This window comes from Branchiostoma floridae, unplaced genomic scaffold, assembly GCF_000003815.2.
Source record: "Branchiostoma floridae strain S238N-H82 unplaced genomic scaffold, Bfl_VNyyK Sc7u5tJ_1548, whole genome shotgun sequence".
Taxonomy (NCBI): domain Eukaryota; kingdom Metazoa; phylum Chordata; class Leptocardii; order Amphioxiformes; family Branchiostomatidae; genus Branchiostoma; species Branchiostoma floridae.
In genome coordinates, this window is record NW_023365749.1 from 332,582 (window position 1) to 342,677 (window position 10,096).

Sequence of the window (10,096 nt, forward strand, 5' to 3'; positions counted from 1 at the left end):
GGTACATTTTGCGACCATAGCAGACCCATCCAAGGACGAACCATTAAACCGGGGACAAAGCCGGGCGCCTTCGGCGCCCCGGCAAAAACAGGATACTGGTGGCGGACCGACGTAGTCTCTACCAGACTCCGGCCTGGCGATTAGTAAGGCCCCGTTCATGATGCAAAAATTAAAACGGATGCATCCGTATGCATTTTAGAATCATGAACGGGACCCTAAGAGGATACTTTGGCTTGCCTCCGTTGCAGTGTTCGACCTTTTTTTATTGGGGGGAGGGGCTGGGCGTTGGTTCGAAAGAACAAAGTTGGCTAGGTTTTCTTATTACGGAAGCCGACAGGAACAAGTTTTTTTATGGTCATATTTTTTTGTCAAACCATCTACCTGTTTTGATTCCGTTTCAAACCAATCACTCAAATAAATCTACCTGTTCATCAATTTGTACACTGTAAGCACTTTTCCAGGTAATAAAGTAACGCTCTTGTACTTGTAGAGGCAAGTTTATTAACCTGCATTACAACCAACAGATCTCCAAAACTTTGAAAAAGTATGTACAGGTTCGGCTACAAAGACAACCATGTATAACCGTATATACAGAGCACACATCAACCCCTACTGTACAGCCATGGGCTGGGATACACGCATTGCGACAATTGTTCTTTGGATAAAAAGTGTTGATGACGGAAACTGTGTTCATAGTTGTGCAAACAGCATAAAGTGTTTCAAAGTAGACTTTACAAACTGAAAGAACTGTGCATAGAATGAAGAAAGAACAGTCATCTTAATCATCTTCCATTGCAGTATTTTGTCCATATTGCCATTTTCACCTTCTCCAACCTTGCTCCTATTTAGTTTGCCCTAACCATCACTACAGGCATGTTTCTGTGGCTGAACAATTGAGCTCCCAAATAGTTGGTAACTGGAAAACCCTGGTTCAATCCAGGGTAGGCCATCTTGAAGGGGGGATCACCTGTTTGAGGATGTGCTAGGCGAAGGCTAGCAACCACTCCCTGTTAAAGTATACCCTGCTACGGAAACAGCAAGGAAACTTGCTGCCCTATGTGCACAACATAGGACTAAGGTCTAAACAGAATGGAACCAAGTTGAACACAATTCACTGTTAGGCAGACTAATTCTTACAAGGCTGGAGGTGAAGCTGATACTTTGCTGAATTTGTGCTAAGTTTTGATTGGTACCGATTTGTGATGATTCTACGGCACAAAACAGAAATCAGTACAAAATTAGAAAACCAGCAATGAAACACTAAATATTACAACTGTGGAACAACATCTCAGTTACTTTCGATGTACGCGTAACTAACCAAAGACCCTGATAACGGACACTGATTGTGTGACGTAAGAACCCAACATTGCACTTGAATCAACGGTTCAGTACCACAGACTGATTGGTAGGGGATGTACAGCATACATACAACATATCGCTTCTGCAACAAATTGGCGGGAAATCTGACAACTCTACAACTCCTCTGGAGCATAAACAAAGCGACCTTACCGCTTAATGGCTGTGTTCATCAACCCTAGCACCCCCCTCCCTTCCAAAACTTCAGTACAAATGCAAGACCACAACAATTACAAGACATGACACTATTAAAGACGTCCTAGCATCCAGTCAGGGCCCCTACACATGGTCAAGTGTAATTTCGTGACCTTGGAATTCCATGACCTTGTAAAGGTCATACCAAGGTCATTGCAGTTGATGGTGCTTTTCACTGAAAAGCAGTATGTCAATTTTTTCCTGGCGGCTTTTTATTTCAGTTTGTTAAGTTTCATTGATCATTTGGAAGAGCATACTCTTTATCATGGTTGATGTACATGTGTTGATGTCTACACTTCTGTGAAATAGTTAAGACAGTTGCTTCGAAAATCTGTCAGAAATTCCAAATTTTGGTAAAACTTCAGAGACTTTCCATATGTGTAGGAACCCTGTAATATGCTAATACAAATGTAGTAACTACAAACTCTGTTTTCTCCTGGTTTAAACATTACCTAAAATATTCCTAGTTGCAAAAAGAGTGCACTGTGTTTAAGAATGGTACAAAATTCTCGTTAAAAACGTCAGACTCCTATTCGTGTCGTTACAAACTCTTTGTACAAATGTGAGGTAGTTCAAGTAGCCAGATATGTCAACACAGACAAGGCAACGTCAGCATTGTTCGTTGGTCAATCAGCTAAACATTTAACCCTCATCCCCTAAGGATGCATTTGAGCATCAGATTTGTACTGTCTACAACATAAGTCACTGGGAGGAGGGTTAAAACGATACCAATAGCTCTGTTGCAAAAATCTTGAGAATATTACAAAAAGAGACTTAATCTTTTTCCTGCTATTGGGTGCATCCATGCACCAAACTGGTAGTGCTTTTGTCAGACGTTGGTTACGCCAAATAGCACTTACTCAAGTAACTGAATATGGTCTTAGAGAAGATTCCAAAACCATATCCAGTTGCTGGAGTAACTGCTATTTAGCATATCTAAATTACCTGGATGTCTAACCTTCATCAACAGAGCTGGTTGGTTCTCTGAGTGGTAAAAAAACTCTACATCTAGTTCAGTAACAAAGATTGTACGTTTGAGAACTTATGGCAGTCAAAAAACTACCGATGTGCCTCAGACTATTGTAGCAGCAGCTCTGCAGATGTGAGTTGAAGGCCTGAAATGTACCGAAGTTCAACCTTTCATGTAAAAGCGCCGAGTCTGATTCCGCTCTCTAGAACCCGACGAGGTTTGCCCTCGCACGAGGAGTGAGCTTTCTGACTCTCCCGCTGCGAGAGATACTTCTCGAAACAGCGTCTGTGTCCGAGTCCACATCAGAATGGTCGTGGTAAAACCGCGTGCCTCGGTTACTAGTTCTCGTGTTGTACGGCCTGTCGCCGTCGTCATCGTAATCCGAGTCATGTTCATACGCCGCGACTTTCCTCCTCTTCGAACTCCGCGACTTTCCGTTCACGTTACTGTGTGAGCTTGCCTTCCTCTTCTTATTACTCGACGAGTTTTGCGTCTTCCGTTTCCGGCTGGTTTTCTCATCATCGCTTTCCGAGTCGGAACTGTCTGAAGAAGAAGAGCTCGAGTCATCGCTGCCGGAAGAGCTACTATCGCTACTGCTGGACCCGCTACTGCTACTACTACTGCCACTGCTGCTGTCACTGTCCTTGTCCGACGACAACTGCTGGGAACGCGCCTTCGCACGGGTCTTGTACTCCTTGGTGTGGCCGTTGGCAACCGGCGGCCTCGTTTCTGGGAAGAAAATCGAAAATGGTTTTATGGAATTACTGACGCATTTATGGCCGGGGTCCTCTTTCTGGGAAGAAAGTCGACAATGGTTTTATGAAATTACTGATGCATTTATGGTTTCAGTGCAAATCATTCAGGCCATCTGGTTCACTTGCTCACAAACTATCTAATGTTCAACCTTTCAGAGTACAAAAGAAAAAGACAATTGTTAAGCAGAGGGTCATCTCTTTTTAAAACCAACACATATATTTTTGACATTGGCTAATATATGACTATGTATAATGGTGATATGGGTTACATATAATGCTGAAATAGGTTATATATATATATATATGTATGTATAATGCCCATACAGTTATGTAGAATTAGGCATTATTAAAGTATAATTGGACTACTCCCAAGGGACCCATTGATGCTTTCCACGTATTCATTACCCTTTGGTATGTACCTCAATAAAAATATAAAGTTGATCGGGTATAAAGTATTTTGGATTTATGAACTGGAGTCCATAATTGGAGTGTTTTCCCATGATTAAAGTTATAAATAAATATGTCTGCCATACCTGAACTTGAATCTCTGAGTGCAGAGCTCCTGGTGCTCCGAGTTGTTCTGGACGGTCTCGTCTCCTCCTCCTCCTCACTCTGCTCCTTTTCATCACTGTCTTCCTCCTCGCTCTGTTCTGACGACGGTAACTTTATCCGCACTTTGGATGTCCCTACAGTGAAGTTTGGAACATTGATAAGCTTGCAATGGATAGAGAATATCGTAGATACAGGGGGACCATTGTGGCAACCAGACAATGTAATTTAAATGTGGAAGTGTTGGATATAGGAAAACTACACTGTCTTACCTGGTTAACCTACTCAACGACAAAGTGACACCATCAATAAGTATTCAGATGTGTACATGGATACTTGAAAAGTGAGTATTGTAAGATTTGTAATGTTTTGCTCATGTATCTATTTTTATTGCTTTTAGATTATTTTCTATTGTAAATCATACTGCATTTCAGCCATAGAAAGGTGCTACTGTATGTTGTGTCCCACAGCAACGCAAGAAACCATTAACAATTCACTAAAGCAGCATGATTGTACCTGAGGTAGCATTTCTTTGGCTGGATCTGGACGGCCTGGAATTCACTGGTTTGTTCTCTTCTTCTTCATCTTCCTCTTCCTCACTCTCATCCTCTCCCTTCATCACCTTCCCCGTTCTCCTTGGCTGCACTGCTTGTGCAGAAGAAGAAGGACCAGCCTTCTTATTTTTCTCTTCCTCCTGATCTTCCTCCTCTTCTTCATCATCATCATCATCTTCATCCTCTGTCTCCATCCTTTGGGTTGAGGTAGATGGGCCGGCCTCCGTTTTGATGCCCGTTTTTCTGTCTCTTCTTGAGGAAGTGCTGGAGGCGCCCGACTCCCGTCGCATTCTCGCTGCCTTTCTCCTAAAAATAACGCAAACAAAGTTTGAGACATCCTTAGAGAGAAATACCCCCCTCCCCCGTGGTTTCCACCACTGTCTTTTCAAGGTCAACCTCCTTCAAGGTCGAGTTCCTCCATGTTTTGAAGCAGGCAGCAAAAACTACAGGCAAAACGAAGGAAGTTTGGAGCACAATCATCACAAGGAGGGAACACAAACTAAACAGCAAACTGAATCAGAGGAAAATGTTACAGGAGTACAGAAGGAGTAAAAAACTACACAAGGAAATTAAAGACAAGCAGCTTGCTGACCTATCACAACAGTTGGCACATTTTACTTGGATTAAAAAAAATCTGGGTATCACAGATTTCTCTCTCCGTGTGAGCAACAGAAAGATATGATTGTTCAAACAAACTAAGCCCACAGTGCTTCTTGATAGCAGTTCAGTTTCAAATGGTCTGTTTTAGAATTTGAATTTTGAGCTTCTTTCAACAAATTCAGCGGGGCTTCTTGGCCCTATCTGAGTAAATATTTAGTACACAAACCTGGGCTTATGTATTCAAAATACAAGAACCTATTCAATGAATAGTATTGAACAACATTTTTGGAGTGTCCCACAGTTGCTATACTTAGACCGAGTGCTTTATAATAGTTCTAATTTTCAATTTCAACCGTAAAAGCCTGCAAAGCTTGAGCATTCTGCCAAAGATGTACCGGTTACAATCTTTATGAACGATAAGTGGTGTTGAAGTTAATTTGGTTTTGTTGAACTGTCAGGTGATATGCTTTCACCCTAGTTGAATAAAGAATAAACAAACAAAACCATGTATAAAATGTGCCAGCTGTAGCGATAGGCCGTGCGGCCGGACCATGGACGCGAACTCACCCTGGCTCCTGACTCTTCCTATAGTACCTGTTCTGGGCCAGCCGCTCCACGTGTTTCTTCGCGCTCCGCCACTCCGCAACGATCTGCCGGATGTTCTCCTCGAAGAACGCTGAGAGTCTCAAGGTCATGCTGTAGATCTGGGAAGGACGACATAACCAATCTATCAATCAATCAAATTATCTTATTACCCAATCTTTGACGCAACAGAATTTACAGCTTGTGGCTGAATCACACCTGCCATCATTACAGTATAGCTGAAATTAGACTATGAATTCACAGTAAAGAATGTCAATCACAAGTTCAATTTTCTGGCAAAAAAAATCTTGCTTGTTACTTAAAGATACATCACAGTTAGATTTTGCAGATTACTGTAATACATTTTCTGAAATTAGTAAAAGCATCAAAATCTGTTCAGAACAATTTCTCAAATTTCAAAACAAAAAATTGTTTCTCTGTAGAACATTTCAAATAGTATCATATGAAACTGACTATTTATTAGTCTAAGGCTGCTAATGAGATATGAGTTTCTACGACAGCCATTCTGTAATTTTCCGTGACAAAGATCCTAAGACTCACCCGAGACTTCTTGTTGGGGGTGTACGTCTTGGAGTTGTTGAAGATGAGCCTGACGTCCTTGCTGAGCTCCGTGGGGTTCTCGTACGCTCCAACCATCAGCTGCTCCCGCACCGTGCCCAGGTCCATCGGCGTGTCGATGATGTTTCGGTAGTCCTGAAAGTCAAACCAAGGTCAAAATTTATAAAGGCAATAAATTGACCTACTGTAAATGCAAAAACTTTGGCGGTGGATTAATGTTCGCGGTTTTCGCGGCAGCCGCTTCACTGCGAAGTTAAAACCACTGCGTACATTTTTCCATAACAATAAGAGACTACAGTGTATGGTGCTACCGCGAAATTAAAACCACTGCGAAAAGTCCATTTTCTCGCTACCACGAAATTAAATCATTTACAGTATTTCCACTTATGTCTAAGAGGAAAGCTTCAGGAAAGATGTTCTCACAGTAAAACCGAGATTCCCATGTTTGAGGACAGCATGTTGAAAAACCCAGTACATTTACTGAATACACTAAGGAATCCTTTCCGTTTTGATTCATGTCTTGCAGAGTTTATGTACAAAACTGGTGTGTTATGCCTAAAGGCAGTTTCACAGTTATTAAAAACAAAACAAAACAAAACAAAATCTACCGGATATTCCAGGGGGTCGACAGGATTCCGGAACGGCTCGGAATCCTCCATCTGGAACATGATATTCAGCAGTTCCCGGCACTGACGCTTCCACATGTGGGGATCGGGCGGCTCCTGCGTCTGTGGGCGGGGTCTCGACTTACTGGAGCTCTGTTTCTACACAAACAAACAACAACAATCAGTTATGAGCACTGGCGTTTCCAGGTATATCACTCAAGTTTGCTGACATCATCAGCCTTTTTGAATTTTGATTGGCTAAAGTTGGAAGAAAGAATAAGAATGCGGCCGGAAGGCCAGTAAAAATTTCGGAAACATACATACAAAAAAAAAAGTCATGTAATAAATCCAATCCATTTACAGCCATTCTGGAGTTATCTTGCAGACCAACAAACACACAGACACTACCCAAAATATAACCTTCTTGACCAAGGTAACAACAGATAATCAGTTGCCAAAACAGGTGACCGTATGTTGTATGAAACAGCCCCATATGTGGAGTGAAGTGACATTCTGTAAGTCTCAAGGTCTTGATGTAAAGGATAAGGTAAAAAGATGCTCCTTACCTTTTTCTTGTTCTCACTTTGCTCCTCCTCATCATCATCCTCCTCTGCCTGTAAACACAGACATGATTTAATACAATTTCATCATCTCTAGCTTTTGACATAGTGAGAGAATGGGAACCAAAAAAAGTTTTAAAGAATTACATGCTATCATTTAATCAGTACAGATTTTTGCAGAGCCAGTCCCACAAGTTTGAGAAGTTTCTTATGTCTGACAGGGCCCTAAGCTGTTTTGCACAAATCTTCATCATCATCATCTTAAAATCTTAAAGAAGTTTCTTACGTCTCCTTCCACGTCGACCTCGTCCTGCTCACCAGCAAACCTGTTGAACACTGCGATGGCGTCCGTACACGAGCCGTCCCTGGGGGAAACAAACTTTCCTTCAGCACAAAATATCAACACCGAAACTTATAGGCTCTGAATGGTGCTTTTCTTTCATATTATGAGTCAGTGCTCAAAATACTTTTTTCAGCCAGGTGGCAACCTGAGTCAAAAGTCAGGTTGCGCCATCAACATTTCAGGATGCCCCACTTGCAAGTTATTATGTTCTTTAAATCAGCTACATATCCATTATCTTTTCTTCCTACTAATTTCTTTTTCTTCAAAACTGACCAAACATTTCTTATCAAGAAATGAAGAAGCTTATACAAGTAGGTGAGAGAAAACGGTGTTCCAACTGCAAAATTTCAGGTTGTGCACTGCGGTACCTTGGTTTAAATCAAGTTGCACCGAGCAAAATGTGGTTGCCTTTGCTTGGTGGGCAAGTGTGCAAGTGGGTATTTCTAGCACAGATCAAAGTAAGTAAAGCAGGTAGATACTAAGATGATATGAAAACGAAACCTAATTCTAAACCTGATACCATCTAAACATAAGCCATTGACATTACTAGTAAAAAAACTATGAAAACACTCGGTCCAGACTTACTTGATGACCTCTTGTAGGATTTTCGTGATGAGGCGAGCGGAGCGGACGATCTGGCTGTCACTCTCGTTAAACTTCTCCGCGTTCTGCTCTATTCTCCGCACCTCCCAGTGCAGGGCCGCTAGTCTCCTGTGGAATCATGGGATAGGTTGATTTGAAAGTCAACATTTTTTCCTTCAAATTATATCAAGGTTAAATGCTTGTTGATTGTTGCTTGTCACATGGATAAAGTGGTACAACAAGGTTGGAAATAACTCATGGCTGTTAACTAAAATTGTTATAACTTCTTTTTCTTCTTCTTCGTGTTAAGGTGGCCACCATCATCCTTTGATGTTTCTGCCTAGTTAATAACAGTTTGGCAACATTGGTGGATTACTATACATGGGGGTAAGTAATATTTTCCCTCTTGCCTGTACTACCCCGCAAGTGTTTTCTAGCCTGGTTTTGATAGTGGTTAGGTCCGTGGGATATTCCACCACCATACAGTACATGGGGATGGACAGAATGTTTTTTTTTTCTTACCTGTACCACCTATTTTCTAGCCTGGTCTTGATAGTGGTTAGGTCCGTGGGATATTCCACCACCATACAGTACATGGGGTAACAGTTCAGGTCCACCGGCGCGTTGAAGGCTTCCGCAGGGGCTAGGCTCATGACTTCTTCTATACACTGCAAAAACAAGACATGTGTTAAGAACTTTTTGTTTTATCTTATTGAGGAAACTTTAAAAAATACCGGTAAATAGATTTATCATATCTATCAAATAAATCTACCACATTTGTGAAAGGATTGACAAGAGAAGTGACATAACACCTTTTCAAGATGTCAACCTGGAGACGAGACTGCAAAGTTTTGAACCACCTACACCAGGATGGACCAATAACTTCTTCAACTTTTTTTCAAATATGATAGGTTCTTAAATGTGCTCTCCTCAAAGTCAAACACGAGACCCCAAGCTTTTTACATCCCATCTATTAGGACTTCCCTAACTAAATCTAGATACTCATTTTCAAATGACTCAAGAAATAAGGGTAAAAAAACCTTTCTCTAGAGAAAAACACAGGGCCCAGCTAATCTCCAAGCAGATCCTACAATGGCATAAGATAGTACCAAACTGGCCAGGAGATAGTCAGCCAAGAGGTGTACATTTGCCGGTAGCGAAACACACTCCTAAGCCAGCTTCACTCCTCTGCCAGCTTTTGACAACTATCTCATGCTACCGTAGGATCTGCTTGGAGATTAGGCCCAGCCAGGGACTTGAAACCAGAACCAGAACCAGTCATTCAGATTCTAAGGAACTTACAGCGATGATTCTGTGACAGTCGGGTTCCCTTCCCTCCGAGCTCCACTCCGACTCCTTCGGACTGTACCACATCGCCTTCCAGTCGTCTGACGTGATCTCAATCCCTGTGTGCGCATCGTCCGGAAGATCTACACGACAAACAACAAGTGTTAGTCACCCTGCATACACTCTTGGTCAGACCACCCTTTCCACTAGAGTCGGCAACTGCTGTGTGACCAAAGATTTGACAGAAGTACAAATATTTTTACGTTATGTGTTTTTTGTTGTCTTTTCAAGCATACATTAACGGTGGGCATTATAAACTTCCTGGCACGTTTGACCAATTGCTGATGACACGTATCCAGAAGATCATGTGTACGTAACTCCTTGCGAGTTTACGATCTTGAGTGATTGATCATCAGTATCAGGGCTTGAAATACCGGGTGCATGTGCACCCAGGTGCACCCAAAATTGGAGCTGTGCACCCAATTATTTTCTGTGGGTGCACAGGGTGCACCCAAATATTTTCTTATGTTTATGTATGTAAAAATATCAAAGTATACTTATTGTCTAGTATACATCATA

The 10,096-nt window shown here is 41.8% G+C and overlaps 1 protein-coding gene across 2 annotated transcripts; it reads right to left on the reverse strand.

Moving 5' to 3' along the window:
• Positions 1–1,109: 1,109 nt before the first annotated feature.
• LOC118408046 (PH-interacting protein-like) lies at positions 1,110–9,618 on the reverse strand (the record flags this gene model as incomplete). 2 transcript variants are annotated; one of them, XM_035808663.1, is given in 11 exon segments in its annotated part: positions 1,110–3,250; positions 3,810–3,962; positions 4,342–4,685; positions 5,574–5,683; positions 6,123–6,275; positions 6,749–6,904; positions 7,312–7,359; positions 7,592–7,670; positions 8,234–8,359; positions 8,753–8,898; positions 9,533–9,618. In XM_035808663.1, coding segments are annotated over 11 exon segments (1,928 nt in total), but the record flags the coding sequence as incomplete, so codon positions are not given.
• Between the last annotated feature and the right edge of the window lie 478 nt (positions 9,619–10,096).